Raw genomic sequence first — 18,393 nt, 5'->3', positions numbered from 1 at the left:
TGACTTAAATTGTGTACTGTGCAATCGCCATCTAGAATCAACTGAGCATCTTATATGTCATCCAATGCCCCTAGCTACACCATAAACACTATGCCACTCAACCTCTCAAAGGTAGGATCCATGTCTAACAGTGAAATTGCAATCACCATCTAGAATCATTTAACCGTTTAACGTTTGACATAGACACACATTTATTCCTTCCATTACCAAAAACACTTCCATCGTTTCTCTCCCAAAAAAAAAAAACCACAAACACATCTCAGAGAAAATAATGATGCGAACGTATATATTGCAATTTTTTTTTTATAAATATTTTAATTGTTACAATATTAGGTAGAGAGAGGATTTAAACATTCTTTCATTTTATAAAACAGACTAAGAAATACCAACGAGCTACAATATTTTTAAACAATATATTACATTTTAATTATGGGAAAAAAAATATATGTAATTTTTGTTTTTTTTAATTAGTTCAACTGGTAAAATTTCTGATAGTTAACATTATTTTTTTTAATTATATAAAAGACCCTCACTCCCCAAAAAAGACAAAATAATATCATCAAGGGCATATCAAACTATCAGACTTAACCAACTAACTCTCAATTGATTCCCAAGAAAACCAAATAAAAGAAATAAAAAATAAAAATCTCTAAATTACTTGTCAATAACTTTTTGGCCTAGTGAGCAGTGAGACCCTCGAGGCCTCGACCTTTGTGGTGACTCATGTCCAGAATTCAAAATTCCTAGTAGTAACTCCGCATAATTTTTTATTTTATCATTATTATTATTATTTTAAAATCTGTACTCTCAATTATTCAAACACCCCCAGTGAACGAAGTTCTCCTATTTGAAAAATGCAACCAAGTTTTGTCAAAAAAAAAAATGCAACCAAGTTATAGATATGGTGTAGTCCTAAGAAAGTTAATAGTGTTCTCCAGGTCATTAAAATGCATTTGTTTCAACAGAGATAAAAAGAATATTCTTATATTTTCAGAGTTCAAAGCTCATAATCCAAAATAAAATGCTCTTCTCACTAAAAGTTTTACGAAATTTCTGTATACACAGCCACAGCCTCATGCTCGTGAACTTAATTAGCCCGAATTTCTGTGTGCATGGTTACCCTCCAATCCAAAATACCTACAACGAAATGATATTATGAGAAATAAAAATGGCCAAAAAAGTGGTTCACTATAACTCTCAATCTCAAGTAACTTGATTGAATGAGTTTTGGTAACCTTCTTCATCCGTCCATTAGATCAGTTTCTTTGAAAATGAATGTCGAACCTCTCTATGTTGAAACAATAAAATATAAATAAAAAAATAAAAAGTAAAACCTACCATTCCATATGCTAAGAGGCTGATACCAAGACTGGTAGAGAAGACAAGACTAGAAGGTGAATGAAGCACACACCAGCAACTAGTCCACCCTTCTCAATGGCCTTTCATATCCCATATCATTTCACTCACACATTCGTTTTCCTTCCTCTAGAATTCAAGGATTCGCCCAATTAGTTCTCCTATACACAAATCTACAAGAAACTGCTATAGATGGAAGACAACCAGAGTTTCAGCCATCTCAGAAAACTTGGTCCAAGGTATGCTTCCTTTGATCTGTGTACTTCTTCCAATAACTCTATTAGTGCTGTAGTCGATTTTCATATATGTGTACATGGTTGAGATATGCTTCCAAATAAGAGTGTATACCTCTCTTTATTTATTTATTTTTTTTCGAAAATGATTAGAAATACTATTGCTAGCTGCCCACAGCTTGAAGCACTCCCCCTGTTGTTTCCGATGCTTTTATGATGTGTTTTAAAGCATTTGATAAAGCAGCAGACCTTGATGTTTTGGATCATCCTATCCAAAACTTCATATACTTATACTACCTGGTAAGTTTTGGTTTATAATCCTTATCCCATGTAGATGCTCATTGGTATGTAACACTTGGGATTGTCTAGATTCGTGTGTGGATTTGGATTGTGAACATGTGTGGCATATGGGCTGAGTTCCACATCATGCGTTTAGTCTAAACTTTCTGATCAATGTTGTTTATATAATTTACACTTTGATTTCAAAGAACGAAATTTCAATTTATATGAATTACTTCTCATCAAGACCAGAAAATTTAAAAATCCACCCTGTAGTCTGCGACCTCATATGAAAATAAATCAGAATATTTTATATTTTTTTTGTTAGTATGTTAAACACGTATTCAATTTGTCTTGAACCAAAACCTTAGCCTTCATCTCATAACGGGATGAGATGAGAGTACCAATTAAGCTATAGCTTACAATTAGGAACTGGTTTGGATAACAATACCAAAACATAGGTAATTATATACCACTGTCACTACATAATCATGGTGAATATGAATTTAAAATAAAAGGTTCAACCTTATAATTAAAAGACATGGAAAGACCTCTCTCACTGCACGTTTGCTTGATACTTACCAACATTCTTACACAATCCAAAGTAAAATCACAACAATGGGTATTGCATGTTTTTCAGACCGTAGGGACAACATTGTAAAATCCAACACAGATCACGTTATAACTAGTTTCAGAAGTTCATTGTCCCAAATCATACTAAAAGCCCCACCTTTTTTTGCTTTTAATAGCATAGTGGGGCACAAGTTCAATCAGTATGGAACCTAAAAGAAGACCGATTATATGTTCCCAAGACATAATATCATAAAGATCACGACACTAACAAGAGTCAGCAACATATTTCACAAGCCTTGAAATTTAATAATTTCTTGTCAACAAATCTACAACCACATAAGGAGCACAAACAGACAATTCTGTACCCACGAGATTAGCTTGATACTCCAACATAGAATGATCAACATTTGTAATCCTTTCCCCAGCTCTCGTTCTCCAAAGTTGACTCATCCATTACCCCCTTTCTCTAGGTTTGCTTTTCATCATGTATTATCTCCAATCCTCTCAGCGAATAGGGTGGTACTGTGTGATACCACGTTTTGGAGGTAACTTCCTCAAAATGAAAAGGACCAAAGAAGAAGGTAGTATTTCAACCAACTGCAAGAAAGGGGGGGGGAAGGAGAAAAATCAACCTCAAGAATCATAAGGTACATATAAAACAAATTCAAAATCTAGAAACGATACAATGAACATCAAGAATAAGACATTCCAAGATGAGTTATCCCAGAACAAAATTCAGGTACACAAAATACATATGAAATAAAATCCAAATCGAGAACACTAACACAATACATATTCAATGAACATTCCCAACCTACAGCTCAAGAATAACACCTTACCTAAAGCGCAAGAATAACACCTTTCTAGATGAGTTGTCCCAAAACACAATTCAGGCCATTAGAAACCAACAAACACGTGCTACACACACATATCCCCCTATATATTAATCAATAAAATTGAAGACTGGCTACCGCTGACCAAAAATAAAACAAAATAATGATAATCAGGGTCGAGATGCAATGCCTAATCATACACCCAACACTCACTAAGTACAACTGTTAAAACATCAAAAAACTTCATGACTCTAGCATTTCCATTATGTTCAAATTATTTTTTGAATGAGAAAGTCATTATTTTTTCAACTGTCATTTTCTATACAAGAAGAAAGGGTTTACCTGAATTTGAATTAGTAATTATAGAAATCAATCATTACAGGAATATGCCCTCATAAAGTACAACGGATGAAGCATGCCAATGTAATATTTACTTAGAGCATTCCCATCTGGCTCACCAGATGTTATTTTTAGCAAAACAATTTACCTAATCAACCCAAAAACAAATGAAAAATACCTCAATACTCTTGTTGAGGTACTGTTCATCGCTATTGGTAAAATAAAATCATTTTTTATTCTCTCTCTCTCTCTCTCTCTCTCTCTCTTTGTGGTGATGAAGGTGTGCAGTGGGTTGATTCTTTGAGTTGACATGCTCGACATTACCACCACTGGTGCTTTGAAGTGCTCACATATTGGAGATTTGTGGGTTGATTCTTTGGTTTGGGTTGATTTATGGATGATTTTTGTAAGTTGATTTGTTTGGTTTGGGTTGATTTTTGTGCAATGGTTAATTGCGGTGATTGTTGTGGGTTGATTTTTGGAAAGAGGAAAAATAGTATTTAAACAGAATGGATATAGAGTATTGAGGCTAATGTAGTAGAATGTGAATAGTAGATTAGCTGAAGTAACAAAAGTTGAGTTTTGGAGGTCAATTTGGCTAAAAAGTGCATTGAGCCTAATGCTAATGCTCTTATAGCATGAAAGCTTCACCATTCACCAAATCAAGTCCATGTAATTAGCCACATCGACCTAACTCCTAGACACTTCCAACCAATCAAATTAAGTCAGGTAACAAATACAATGTACATTTGCTGTTCAAGTTACTATATAACCTGACAATCAAAACAAGATCAAGGGTCAGTTTGCCATCAGATTTTCCTCTAGGATTATAAACCAAAACTTACCAGGTAGTATATGAAGTTTAGAATAGGATGATCCAAAACATCAAGGTCTGCTGCTTTATCAAATGCATTAAAACACATCTGCAGTGAGGGAAATGATTTTAAAAAGTTGTTAATCAGTGGAATAGACATCAAAAGCAGTGAACAGCAACAGAGTGACATTGTCATCATCAATTGATCAACTGAACAGCCTGAACTAGGAATGAACAAGCAGCAGGCACAGGATTGTAAATAATTTAGGTCACAAAAAGTATATACACACCAAAATCATACATAAAGCATTTATGTATAAACTTCTGAAATTAAGTAAATATCAACTGACCACCCTAGTAGCTTCATCAGTATTAAACTAAGTAAACATCAAACCAAGTCCACTTTTTGGTTTTGTTGGTTTAAGAAGCAAAGGCAAGGGTTACGGGAAGTAAACCTGAAAAGAATCCAGGTGAACTCACCATAATGCATCGGGCAAGGAAACATGTAAAACATATGGTGGTCACATAGCCAACCTGCCCAAGACAAGAGACCCACAAAAATAAATTCAGAAATTTTAAAAAGAAAAAAGTGAAAAAGTTACAATGATTATCTCTAAAAAAGTAAATACCTCTTGCAACTTCTTACGTCGTCCTTTGGATTCTACAGGGAATCGCTGCAGCATCAAAAAGAGTCTGACAGAAGATGACAGCTGAAAATGTTAGAAGATGACACAAGGTATATGCCAAAATTCAAAAATTATGCAGTTATGCCACATCCATGCAACCACATTACTAAGTGATTGAAGATGAGGGATGCCAATGAACAGTTATAATTAGGAGAATGATTCACCAAACTGGATAATCAAGTAAGGTGTTACAGTGTCAAAATTTCTACCATAAATTGTAGGTAAGACCTAGGAAAATGAGACTTAGTCTCAACCTGCTCTTATGAGGAGAAAATTTGTCATTTGAGCTAGAGCTCATTGGCAACATACAAATTTTTACTAAATTTCCAATTTTCTTCATCCCATTAAAGGAAAGGTCAAATTTTTATTCAAATACTCTCAAGTCTCAACTCATTGGCAGATAAAATGCAGATTTTCCTAGCCAAAAGAACACTGACCCAGAAGATAGTATAATAAAATTGAGAGAATAACTCAGGCAGCCAGATTTTCACATAATTTGGATCAAACTGGACGAGGCACAGGAAGAGAAGACTAGCTACAGTCCAAAAAGTCAATTGTTTGCCAAGTTCTAATTAACAAAAATTGAAAATTAAAGCTCACAAACCCATTGAAGATGAGCTTAGGTTAATGAATGAAGGAGGTTGAATTGACATTGTCTGGTATGAATACCTCCAGTGACATGAAAAAGACATGTCTCATTTTCCTTTGTGTGTGTTTAAATTATTTGGTCTCCTGGAGTTTGAGACTGACATGAACACAAGGCCTCAGGTGTAAGCATGCAGATGATATCTTGTAAGTGTTAGTGAATGAGCTATCTATTTGGGGCAGTAGAAAATCAAGCTGACTAAACTTAATGCAGGGACAAGTGGATTTTCGTCTATACCTTTACATATACTTATTTATATATGATGCAACCTTGGATGAATTAATGTTGATTGAAAAGCAAATGCAGCAGAAAAAAAAAAAAAAGGAGAAGTTACCTGCCACCATAGAGGAGAAACCCCAGGGCTGCAAACAAAGAGACACCTGCCAGAATACATGGACCAGGACCCATAAATCAATATCAGGATTAACTAAGCTTTACAAAAAATGTATTTAGCGTATAGTAGAGATAAACCTGCAAAGAACATCTTAGATAGAATGACCACAATTGGTAAAGGCTTCCACCACATAATCAACCACATAGCAATCTGGATCCACATAAAACTTCAGTACATAACAGAGTAAATTTGCAGATCAAAATATCCTTGCTTATAACATAAAATCTTATATAATACTCTTTTAGCTTGCATTTACCATAAACATAATTCTATAGTCAACAAGCATGCAACATTATGGATCAAGTAACAAGTATATGATATTGCTAGGATCACAAGCAGAACAGGTGCATGCATAATGATCCCACCAACAAAACTTAGACGGTAATTAGGATGGGTATCAAAGAGTGCAGGGAGAATAGGGAGCATAGTTTCAGAACTGAGATCTAGTACAGGGAGAGTGGGAGACTATCAGATGTACGTTACAGACGTGCATATCACACACACACCATTGGTACTATGACATACACTAAACGGACTGGATAATAATTGCACAATACTGTATAAAATATTTTGTATAGAGCAAGAAAAGTTTAAGATATAGAGGGAAAGCATTGTGATATCTCCAACACAAAGAAAGTAGACGATCATTCAACATAAAACTTGCAGAAGCCAACTCTCATAAGTCATAGCATGAACCTCTGAGTGAATGGTCAATGAAGAATTAAAATATGAAAGGAGCATTAAAAAAGCAGCTCAGCATCAAGTCATGTCAACCATGGATTTTTTAATATCATAGGTGACTTGCAAACCCTCTCTCTCTCTCTCTCTCTCTCGATATCTCTTTTATTTATTTATTTATTAGTGTTTGCTCTAATGGAAACATTAAGCTACATAACAAACATAACCTCCAGAAAAATATGAACCAAATCCCACCCATTAGATCAAAAAGGCCATTTTCAAAAGCTACATAGAGATGTAGATATGTATATATGTATGTAGTAAACCTTTTATCAATTTTCATATGAAGGAGAACTTCATTTTTGTTTGCAATAAGTTTCTCTTTCCATTTTTTTTTTTTCATGTGTGTGGATTGGAGGGTGGAGTATTCTCCTTGTTTGGATTGGTGAATTAGAACTTGAGAATCCACCACACACACACACACATATATATAAAATTCAATAGTTACAATGGGGGAGGGGGGATTTAAGCCATGAATGTCTCCATTGGAAACATTGAGAGGTGCCAACCAGTTGAGCTGCAAAGCTACTGGCTGCTGGCAAGAACCCACCAAATATATGGAGTACAAATACAATAATAACTAGATGCGAATATGACTTTCATTACTGATGATCCAATTAATGACCATTTTAGCTATCATAAAAGAAAGGAGGAAAAAGGTGAGGGGCAACAAATACTACAATCATAAACCTAGTCTTAAATATCACAAAACTAGACTAAAATATATGACTTCACAAAGTCCATATGCAGTATCTTTATATCTTATATCTCTCAAAAAAAGTAGAAAATTGTACAAGCACCTAACTCCAATGAGGGTTCAACTATAAAATACCAGGTAGCAAAGAAATAGATGACAAAAACCAACCAATGAAATCTAGCTCAATTAGCATCTCCTCCCCCCAGGGATAGAGTGGAAGGCTCAAGCCCCACCAGATAGCTAACTTGCTGATAAAAAAGGAAATACATGACCATGAAACGATCAAGAACAATTTGGAAACATCAAGCTTCACTCCATTTGTTTCAACAAAAAATAGTTTTCTCCTATCTTTGGTTGCATCCCTCAAATGATCCCAAAAATATATTCCACTATTTTGCACAATGAGGTCAAAGGGTGCAATGTTGGAGCCGAATTGAGGATAAACCTATGTCCTTGACTAAGGAATGTGATGGTTCAAAATGATCAAATGCTCGGTGTTGTTCAACAACATTAGGGAGAAAGGTGTGTGTGTACACACACAGACAGAGGGGAGGAGAGAGATTCTTTTTCTTTATTTTGTTCTATCAAGAATGGAAGCCATGTAACATGGAAAAATTTTAAGCATTTAATCCATTTTTGGATTATTTTCCATTGATTTTAGAAAAGGTTTTCCATTGACCAAGATCTTCAATTGTACCAAACGTCAAAAAGTGTTTTATACCAAAACAATTTGAAGAGCTAATGAGCTAACAAGAGAAGGATTGTGATTCAAGTAGCAATTTTGACACTACAATGTTTAATGAAAGGAGTGTAGATATTGAGCACTCATAAATGAGGAGTGAGTTGTTAAATACATGGATTCATGTTGCATTTGATATTTCTCTTTATTGATGTCACATTATACAATAGATTTTTAGTAAATAATTTTTTTTTCAATCCATAGTGAATTGCTTGTATTCAATACATATATCAGACATGCAAATTTCAGTGAATGAATTGCTTGTATTCAATACAGATATCAGACATGCAAATTTCACATTACTCGAATTACATGAATCCCACACCTAACCAAATTTCAATTCAAATGAGACAGTTATTAATTGCCAATCATCGATATTCGATGAACGAACGTAACTACTACGGGTAGCACATGTAATCCAAGATATGTTTGAAAAAAATATTAAAGTAATAATATCCAAGTGGAGTTTATCGAGGGAAAAAAGAAGACTTTCAAGTAACCGAGCATTTTATCATTTTTCTTAATTAGATACGAAGTTTGACAAATCCACCGTTAGATTATGTTATCTTCATGTATTCTCCATGCTTGCAAAATTTCAAGATGATCAAAGATCAATAACCATGTCATCAGTCAATTGTTTAAATTTAAGTTTTTGTAGTTTAAAATAATGTATAATAGATAAGTTTATAGATTGAATAGTAAATAACAATCAATTGGCATGAAAATTGGTATACATATTAAGAACATATAAAACATGTAATCCAACTGTGAAATTTTCAAAATATGAATTTAATAACAAGTTAATGGATGGTGTAGCATTGCTTAGAATTATTACTTATAAAAAAAATAAAACATTGCTTAAAGTTGAACCTAACCTCTCTCCCTCTCTATCTATCTATCTATCTATATATATATATATATAGAGAGAGAGAGAGAGAGAGAGAGAGAGAGAGAGAGAATGCTTTTTTACATATAGTAATCATATTTTTGATAAGTAAATAATTTTATTGAAAAAACATAAAGAGCTACCAAAGTACACGGGTTGTATACATAAATAGTAAGCACAAAAAGAAAAATAAATAAATAAATAGAAAGATAAAAAATGGTAGCTAGGTTAAGCTCAAGGGGTCCATAAATTCTAGGAGCCACAAATTAGAAAAGGAAGGAGATGACCAAGTCCACCCAAATAAAGAATTCAAAAGCAGGTATTTCAACTCCATCATGCTGACTACACGGTCCTCAAAGCAATGTGCCTTCCGTTTTCTCCATAGACACCACATGAGACACAGCGGTATAACTAACCATATCCCTCCAATAACCCTACTGTACCACCTCCATCAACTCTCTAACGCCTCCTAAACTGAAAATGGCATCATTCAGAAACACCAAATAAGCATAACAATGTGGACCACAATTCCTAAGCCACCTCACAATGTAGAAATAAATGATTCACACTCTCCTCACTTCTTTTAGACATAAAACACCACCCACAATGATAATACCCCTCTTTCGTATATTATACACCATCAAAGGGTCAAAATCCTTTCTAAAACCACACACCAGACAGAGAACGTCAGGCGAACGTCACCCTTGGCAGGGGAGGGGTTTTACAAATATTTTTCCAAGGAAACTATGATCAACCCCATAAAACCATGCAATAGCTCCACACATGGAAACCCTTTTAGGGCGACAAGATCCACAGCAGTCTATCTCTCTCCCCAATCTAGATCCTTTTTTTTATTATGTAGGAGAACTTCACTCAAAGCAGTTGTGCGTCGCAAAGAATACTGTACAACAATCCTTATTATTAACCAAACTCCTACAGGCAACAAATCCCACCCTCCAAAACTAGTTATCGGGTAATGCAAGGGCTTTTTACCCCTGGCTGGCTAAGCAGTTTATCCTATGCCCAATAGGGAAGGGTCTTCCCAATCTAGATCTTATAGTAATCATATTATTTATAAATGTAAATTGTTCAAACAAATCTACAAGGTATGAGGCTTGGCAATGATAAAATTGAGCACGTTTAATTAAGGGTATTATAAAATTGAGCACATTTAATCAAACATTGATTAGTGGCTATGGAGGTTCACTTAAGAGAATGATCATTCGTGGAAATGATTGGTTTAAAAAAAATAAGAGTAGGAGAAGATGGTGGGATCTATAACCTTGTTGGTATAACAGACAAGGAGAGAGTTTGGAAAGCCATTAAAGTTGGGTAGGATTCTTTTGATAAGTAATAAGATTTTATTGAAAGAAAAAGTGTAGAACCCAAGTACACGGGAAGTATACAAGAGCAATTATAACCACAATATTCCTTAACCAATCATAAAATGATACATAGAGTTAAATTTTGGAATGATCTTAGGTGCATTGATAGCACCTTGGCATCCCTTTTCATTGATCTATTCCAGCTTGTAGCAAATAAGGATTTTAGGGTGTCCGTGTATATGGAACTATCTTATGGGAGAGTGCATTGGAATCAATTTTTGTGAGACATGCTCAGGATTAGGAATTAGACTTCTGCTAATCCTTTTTGAAGTGTTGTACTCCACCTGATTAGCATGGGGAGGAGAGGGTGTTTGGGAAAGTAAACAAAAATGAGTTCTTTATTGTGTACTCATACTTTGAAGAATTAAGAGGGAATGATGCAACGAATTTCCCTTGGAAAAGCAATACAGAGGGTCAAGGTTCATTTGAGGTGGATTTCTTTTGTTTGGATAGCTTTTTGGGGAAGGATATTCACAATAGACAACCTCATAAAAGATAAAACGAGGCACATTATTGTAAACTAATGTGCTATGTGCAAACAAGATGGAGAGCCTGCTGTTCACTTGCTTCAACATTGCTCAATGGCAAGGGACTAATGAAATTTTTATTTTTGTTTAAATGGCTTCTTCATTGGAATCTATAAGTAGAGATGAGTGGAAAACTAAAAAACATGGTTCTTAAAATGGTAAACACGGTCTTTTTTTGCAAAGTGAATATTTGGAAGGCTCATGTGTGGGGAGTAGGGGGGGTGTTTGGGGGAAGGAAGAAGGTAGTCAAAGAAGAGGGAAAATTTCATAAAATAATATATTTTTACATTAATATTTAAATTAGTATTATTTTAAAACTATGTGAGTATTTATTTATTTTTTAATCATATTGAATACTCTTGCTGTGTTTTGAGAATACAATTTAAAAAAAAAAAGTTCGAAAATTGGTGAAAAGAAAGAAAGAAAGAAATAGGTAGGAAATGATGATGTTGGGATGGACTCCTTTTCACCCAAAAAAAGAAAAAGAAAAAAAGAATTGTTGTGATTGACGCATGAAGCGTTGGCAACGTGGAGATGTAATAACGCAGGGAGTGTCAATATTCAATAATAATAAAGCTAAAGCCAGATAGGACGACGACAGCCTGCCTCTATTGCCGCAAACATCACAATTACAATTACATAACCCTCTCCCCTCCTTCCCTCCCTCCCTCCAAACTCCGCCTTTCGTTTTTTGGATTTGTTTTCCCCATTAAAAAAAAAAACAAAAACAAAATAAATAAAAAAACAAAAAAAATCTCATACGAACCACAATTTGAAATTGAAACAAAACAAATAAAACAATCAGTTCAATTATATTTTTTCTTCTTTCTTTCTTTCTTTCTTTGCTCTTTGGATAAGAAAAAGTGTGATCATCATATTATCAACGGTGGTGATGGGTCGTAGCGGTAGCGTAATAAGCGCACCAACGGCGGTGATGGTAGCAGCGTACGAACTCAAAAACGCCTCGAATTGGTGGGACCAAATCGACGAATCGCCTCTCTGGCAGGATCGTCTTTATCACATCCTCGCTGCTCTCTTCGGCATCGTCTCCATCGTAGCTCTGGTACCTTCTTCTTTTTCTTTTTTCTTTTTTTCTTTTTTTTTTTTTTTTTTAATTTCGCCGCTTAGGTTTTTATTATTTATTTAAGAAGAATATTTAATTTTCGATTGGAATTTGGTAATTACGTAAAATTAATTATTATTGTTATTATTATTATGTGGTTTAAGGTTCAATTAATTCGGATACAATTGAGAGTACCAGAATATGGATGGACCACGCAGAAGGTTTTCCACTTTCTCAATTTCGTCGTCAATGGAGGTTTGTATCTCATTATTAATTTCCTTTTATTATTCTTGTCATGGATTAATTTTGTGTATTATTATTATTATTGAGTTCAATTCCTGTTTTACAGTTCGATCATTAATTTTCGTGTTTCGTCGGGAGATCCAAAAGTTGAAGCCGGAGGTTTTTTTTTTTTTTTTTTTTTTCGTAGTTTCATGTTGCCAATTTTGTGCTTTGTTTTAAATCTTTGCACTCAATAACAGTTGTGTTAGATTCTAACGTGTTAGCTTAAATGTCAATTAGATTGTCCAACATGTCTTGCTTGATATGCCAAGTCTTGCTTTCTTCACAACATACGCACTTTTGGTTCTTTTCTGGGCAGAGATTTACTATCAGGTTCGCCTCTTAATTCGATGTAAAGTTGCTTTATTTTGGATAAAAGAGGTTTGATTATTCATATTAGAAAAGGTGGAAAATGTGGACTCGTAATAACTTTTGATGTGCATTGAAACAGGCGCGAGCTGCATCTACTGATGGACTGAGACCAAGTTTCGTTACGATTAATGCAGTGGTTTATGCTGTTCAGGTGAAATTTCTGGCCTATTGTTTCACTTTAAGTCCCGGCAAATGGGAGGGTTTGAAGTTGGATTCATTCTATGAGGAAGCTAATTCTGTTTCATGATATGCCTCTAGCTAACCTTTTTTTTTTTTTTTTGGACTTATTTTTCCTTTTACCTTTCTTAACTATTTTTTTTAAGGTAAATCGATGTAAAGAGTTATTAGAATTAAGTGGAGGTGAGTTATAGAAATTCTATATCACAATTTAGCATGTTAATTAAACAATTATTAGGGGCTCTGTATATAGTGTAATTGAGACTTAAATGAATGACGGGGTTGAGTATTTACGCATATTCTATTTTGCTAACAATTGATTTGAAGAACCTTCTGTGTATTTGTATTTGTACTTGACTTATTAATTTTCTAAGAATCATGTGTTAAGGAATTTAATGTAACTTTAAGGCACATTATCAGTTGACAAGTTTGGGAATTTCTAGAATCTTGGGTGAAAAAAAGTTTAGCAAGGTGTTCGGATTGGGAATTACCTTTATTCAGAAGCTTGGGTTTTGTTTGTGTGGGAGGACCCTGGGGCTTCTGAACAAGCTATTATTGGATATCGAAATATAGGGTAAAGATAACAGGTAATATATGGGGATTTTCTTGGATTATACTTTGCATTGGACTCCTGGATCTTGGACATTCTTTGCAAATTCGCCATGTTTCTATCCTTATTACTTAATCTTCTTAGTTCTCTACTTCATTATTGCCATTGGCTTCAGAGTTTCCTTCTTCTTCATTGGTAGCAATGTATATCGTGGACCTAGCTTGTGAAGATTGTAAATATTCTTTCTTCCCATCATGAATGGTTTGATGATCATATTGCCAAGGTCGTTCAAGACAAATATGGCAAATATTCATGGGCACCACACCACATCGAACTTCGTTGAAGTACTAATTCTGGATAGAGAACAGTACTAGGCAGCTCACAGAGAACGGACCCTCTTTGATTGGTCTCGGTGTTGGGGTCTCTCGGATTGTTTTACCCTTATGGAATTCCTTTCGTCTATTAGTTTCTCTTAGTGGCTGCTTGTGTCTTTTTGTTCACTACTGTGAACCCTTTGTATTTTCATGCTTTTCCCTTATTAATAATATTTTCTTCTTATTTATCAAAAAAAAAAAAAAATCATGACATAATGCTGTTATTGAACCAACAAAGTATGTGAAGATGGGAATGATTTTCAATTTTGATGTTCAGCTTGTCTATCACTTCTTTGAACACCACATTCTCTCAACTCCCACTATAAATGATCATGTTGCACACTCACCCACCCATGTTACATGTGGTAAAGAAGATGTTGGTTCATAACCAATCTTCTTTGGTCTCTTGTTTTGGTGTTGAAAGGGTCTTTTCATCATGAGCACAAGACCTTCATTAAGATCTCCTCCAAGTTCCTCATACAATAGTTGGTCTTCAGGAAAGGCCTTGGTTCTTGAACAATCTCATCTTAATCTTCCGCCAAAAGTGCTTTCCCATTACATACTCCCATGGCCTTCCAACACTTCGCTGAGTATAACTATTCCCATGCAATTTGGCCACATGCTCCCTTGCCATCAAATGCTACCTTTCTCTCTCCCCTCCCTCCCTCCCTCCCCCCCCCCCCCCNTTACAATTACATAACCCTCTCCCCTCCTTCCCTCCCTCCCTCCAAACTCCGCCTTTCGTTTTTTGGATTTGTTTTCCCCATTAAAAAAAAAAACAAAAACAAAATAAATAAAAAAAAAAAAAAAATCTCATACGAACCACAATTTGAAATTGAAACAAAACAAATAAAACAATCAGTTCAATTATATTTTTTCTTCTTTCTTTCTTTCTTTCTTTGCTCTTTGGATAAGAAAAAGTGTGATCATCATATTATCAACGGTGGTGATGGGTCGTAGCGGTAGCGTAATAAGCGCACCAACGGCGGTGATGGTAGCAGCGTACGAACTCAAAAACGCCTCGAATTGGTGGGACCAAATCGACGAATCGCCTCTCTGGCAGGATCGTCTTTATCACATCCTCGCTGCTCTCTTCGGCATCGTCTCCATCGTAGCTCTGGTACCTTCTTCTTTTTCTTTTTTCTTTTTTTCTTTTTTTTTTTTTTTTTTAATTTCGCCGCTTAGGTTTTTATTATTTATTTAAGAAGAATATTTAATTTTCGATTGGAATTTGGTAATTACGTAAAATTAATTATTATTGTTATTATTATTATGTGGTTTAAGGTTCAATTAATTCGGATACAATTGAGAGTACCAGAATATGGATGGACCACGCAGAAGGTTTTCCACTTTCTCAATTTCGTCGTCAATGGAGGTTTGTATCTCATTATTAATTTCCTTTTATTATTCTTGTCATGGATTAATTTTGTGTATTATTATTATTATTGAGTTCAATTCCTGTTTTACAGTTCGATCATTAATTTTCGTGTTTCGTCGGGAGATCCAAAAGTTGAAGCCGGAGGTTTTTTTTTTTTTTTTTTTTTTCGTAGTTTCATGTTGCCAATTTTGTGCTTTGTTTTAAATCTTTGCACTCAATAACAGTTGTGTTAGATTCTAACGTGTTAGCTTAAATGTCAATTAGATTGTCCAACATGTCTTGCTTGATATGCCAAGTCTTGCTTTCTTCACAACATACGCACTTTTGGTTCTTTTCTGGGCAGAGATTTACTATCAGGTTCGCCTCTTAATTCGATGTAAAGTTGCTTTATTTTGGATAAAAGAGGTTTGATTATTCATATTAGAAAAGGTGGAAAATGTGGACTCGTAATAACTTTTGATGTGCATTGAAACAGGCGCGAGCTGCATCTACTGATGGACTGAGACCAAGTTTCGTTACGATTAATGCAGTGGTTTATGCTGTTCAGGTGAAATTTCTGGCCTATTGTTTCACTTTAAGTCCCGGCAAATGGGAGGGTTTGAAGTTGGATTCATTCTATGAGGAAGCTAATTCTGTTTCATGATATGCCTCTAGCTAACCTTTTTTTTTTTTTTTTGGACTTATTTTTCCTTTTACCTTTCTTAACTATTTTTTTTAAGGTAAATCGATGTAAAGAGTTATTAGAATTAAGTGGAGGTGAGTTATAGAAATTCTATATCACAATTTAGCATGTTAATTAAACAATTATTAGGGGCTCTGTATATAGTGTAATTGAGACTTAAATGAATGACGGGGTTGAGTATTTACGCATATTCTATTTTGCTAACAATTGATTTGAAGAACCTTCTGTGTATTTGTATTTGTACTTGACTTATTAATTTTCTAAGAATCATGTGTTAAGGAATTTAATGTAACTTTAAGGCACATTATCAGTTGACAAGTTTGGGAATTTCTAGAATCTTGGGTGAAAAAAAGTTTAGCAAGGTGTTCGGATTGGGAATTACCTTTATTCAGAAGCTTGGGTTTTGTTTGTGTGGGAGGACCCTGGGGCTTCTGAACAAGCTATTATTGGATATCGAAATATAGGGTAAAGATAACAGGTAATATATGGGGATTTTCTTGGATTATACTTTGCATTGGACTCCTGGATCTTGGACATTCTTTGCAAATTCGCCATGTTTCTATCCTTATTACTTAATCTTCTTAGTTCTCTACTTCATTATTGCCATTGGCTTCAGAGTTTCCTTCTTCTTCATTGGTAGCAATGTATATCGTGGACCTAGCTTGTGAAGATTGTAAATATTCTTTCTTCCCATCATGAATGGTTTGATGATCATATTGCCAAGGTCGTTCAAGACAAATATGGCAAATATTCATGGGCACCACACCACATCGAACTTCGTTGAAGTACTAATTCTGGATAGAGAACAGTACTAGGCAGCTCACAGAGAACGGACCCTCTTTGATTGGTCTCGGTGTTGGGGTCTCTCGGATTGTTTTACCCTTATGGAATTCCTTTCGTCTATTAGTTTCTCTTAGTGGCTGCTTGTGTCTTTTTGTTCACTACTGTGAACCCTTTGTATTTTCATGCTTTTCCCTTATTAATAATATTTTCTTCTTATTTATCAAAAAAAAAAAAAAATCATGACATAATGCTGTTATTGAACCAACAAAGTATGTGAAGATGGGAATGATTTTCAATTTTGATGTTCAGCTTGTCTATCACTTCTTTGAACACCACATTCTCTCAACTCCCACTATAAATGATCATGTTGCACACTCACCCACCCATGTTACATGTGGTAAAGAAGATGTTGGTTCATAACCAATCTTCTTTGGTCTCTTGTTTTGGTGTTGAAAGGGTCTTTTCATCATGAGCACAAGACCTTCATTAAGATCTCCTCCAAGTTCCTCATACAATAGTTGGTCTTCAGGAAAGGCCTTGGTTCTTGAACAATCTCATCTTAATCTTCCGCCAAAAGTGCTTTCCCATTACATACTCCCATGGCCTTCCAACACTTCGCTGAGTATAACTATTCCCATGCAATTTGGCCACATGCTCCCTTGCCATCAAATGCTACCTTTCTCTCTCCCCTCCCTCCCTCCCCCCCCCCCCCCCCCCCTTTCTATTTAAAAAAAAAAAAAATATATATATATATATATATATTAGTTTTACATCAATTTAATTTTTAAATTTTTTTGGCGCAAATTCAATATTGCCCTCTTTGTCATCTTATTCATGAAAGATGTAAATACAAAGGCATCAATAACATATTACTTAATTATGATCAAAGAAATGTTTCATTGAAATAAAATTGTCAAATAAGTAATTTACATATTAATTTTCTGGTCAACATATAAGACACAAAAAAAAATGGTAATACTATCTACTTACATATGTAGCATCTTTCTTGCTTTTTCTATTTTTCTTTTATTTTCCTTTTATCTTCCCCTTTACTTTTGTCTCACCATCAAGTCTCCAAATCTCTGTGTTTTGTCTCTTTACCAAGTTTCTATATGTTACCATTCTCCAAAAAAAAAAAAAGGTTTCTATATGTTACTTAAGCTCTCTCTCTCTCTCCAAACTTCAATTGGAACTTTGTGTTAGACTCCTTCAAATTCCTTTAAATCTAGGCAAATTATAATGAGATTGTCCTAATTCTAATTGAATGATAGAATAGAAACTTGAACGTCTTCAATTTCTCATATCTAAGCAAATTTCAATGCTAATGAATAGCAACCATCTTTGAAACTTTTGAGGGTGATGGGTGGTTTCAAATAGGCTTTAGGGAGTATTTGGTTTTGAAGGGTGATGATGGATTTGAAAGGATTTGGCTGACTAAGGTATTAGCTTAGTTTGATTATGGGTTTTTAGTGTTAGTTTCTTGGGTTTGAGTCAACAATGATAGAAGCTTAAAGGTCGAGTTTTAATATGTGGTGTCTTGATGACTTTGGTTATTGTTGGGTTTATGGATGAGGGATTTGTTTGGTATAGTGGCTTGAAATTTGGAC

The 18,393-nt window shown here is 34.6% G+C and overlaps 3 protein-coding genes and 1 long non-coding RNA gene across 7 annotated transcripts; 3 read left to right on the top strand and 1 right to left on the bottom strand.

Annotated features, from left to right (window-relative positions):
* Positions 1-1,348: 1,348 nt before the first annotated feature.
* On the top strand, positions 1,349-8,524 carry LOC136068560 (uncharacterized). 2 transcript variants are annotated; one of them, XR_010629918.1, is made up of 3 exons: positions 1,431-1,595; positions 1,743-1,889; positions 5,095-8,524. It is a non-coding gene; the product is annotated as an uncharacterized LOC136068560 (long non-coding RNA). The 2 variants fall into 2 exon arrangements; XR_010629917.1 differs by lacking the exon at positions 1,743-1,889 and having other exon boundaries at positions 1,349-1,595; positions 5,095-5,488.
* Positions 2,472-6,315, bottom strand: LOC111991503 (tobamovirus multiplication protein 3). Its single transcript, XM_024023279.2, has 6 exons — positions 6,231-6,315; positions 6,094-6,139; positions 5,057-5,120; positions 4,908-4,961; positions 4,459-4,536; positions 2,472-3,038 (listed from the first exon to the last, which is right to left on the bottom strand). The coding sequence occupies exons 1-6, from the start codon at positions 6,313-6,315 to the stop codon at positions 2,946-2,948; spliced, it is 420 nt and encodes a 139-aa protein (XP_023879047.2). The 3' UTR covers positions 2,472-2,945.
* A 3,178-nt stretch (positions 8,525-11,702) lies between the features above and the next one.
* Positions 11,703-14,118, top strand: LOC136068559 (tobamovirus multiplication protein 3-like). 2 transcript variants are annotated; one of them, XM_065775888.1, is made up of 6 exons: positions 11,704-12,188; positions 12,353-12,443; positions 12,538-12,590; positions 12,711-12,803; positions 12,922-12,993; positions 13,769-14,118. In XM_065775888.1, the coding sequence occupies exons 1-6, from the start codon at positions 12,018-12,020 to the stop codon at positions 13,787-13,789; spliced, it is 501 nt and encodes a 166-aa protein (XP_065631960.1). In that variant the 5' UTR covers positions 11,704-12,017; the 3' UTR covers positions 13,790-14,118. The 2 variants fall into 2 exon arrangements, with proteins under 2 accessions (XP_065631959.1, XP_065631960.1); XM_065775887.1 differs by lacking the exon at positions 13,769-14,118 and having other exon boundaries at positions 11,703-12,188; positions 12,922-13,316.
* A 519-nt stretch (positions 14,119-14,637) lies between these two features.
* Positions 14,638-16,993, top strand: LOC136068558 (tobamovirus multiplication protein 3-like). 2 transcript variants are annotated; one of them, XM_065775886.1, is made up of 6 exons: positions 14,639-15,063; positions 15,228-15,318; positions 15,413-15,465; positions 15,586-15,678; positions 15,797-15,868; positions 16,644-16,993. In XM_065775886.1, exons 1-6 carry the CDS (start codon positions 14,893-14,895, stop codon positions 16,662-16,664), a joined length of 501 nt encoding a protein of 166 aa, XP_065631958.1. In that variant the 5' UTR covers positions 14,639-14,892; the 3' UTR covers positions 16,665-16,993. The 2 variants fall into 2 exon arrangements, with proteins under 2 accessions (XP_065631957.1, XP_065631958.1); XM_065775885.1 differs by lacking the exon at positions 16,644-16,993 and having other exon boundaries at positions 14,638-15,063; positions 15,797-16,191.
* The last annotated feature ends 1,400 nt before the right edge of the window (positions 16,994-18,393 follow it).

Source organism: Quercus suber, unplaced genomic scaffold (genome assembly GCF_002906115.3).
Source record: "Quercus suber isolate HL8 unplaced genomic scaffold, Cork oak 2.0 scaffold_121, whole genome shotgun sequence".
NCBI lineage: Eukaryota > Viridiplantae > Streptophyta > Magnoliopsida > Fagales > Fagaceae > Quercus > Quercus suber.
This window is presented reverse-complemented; position numbering and strand designations above follow the sequence as displayed.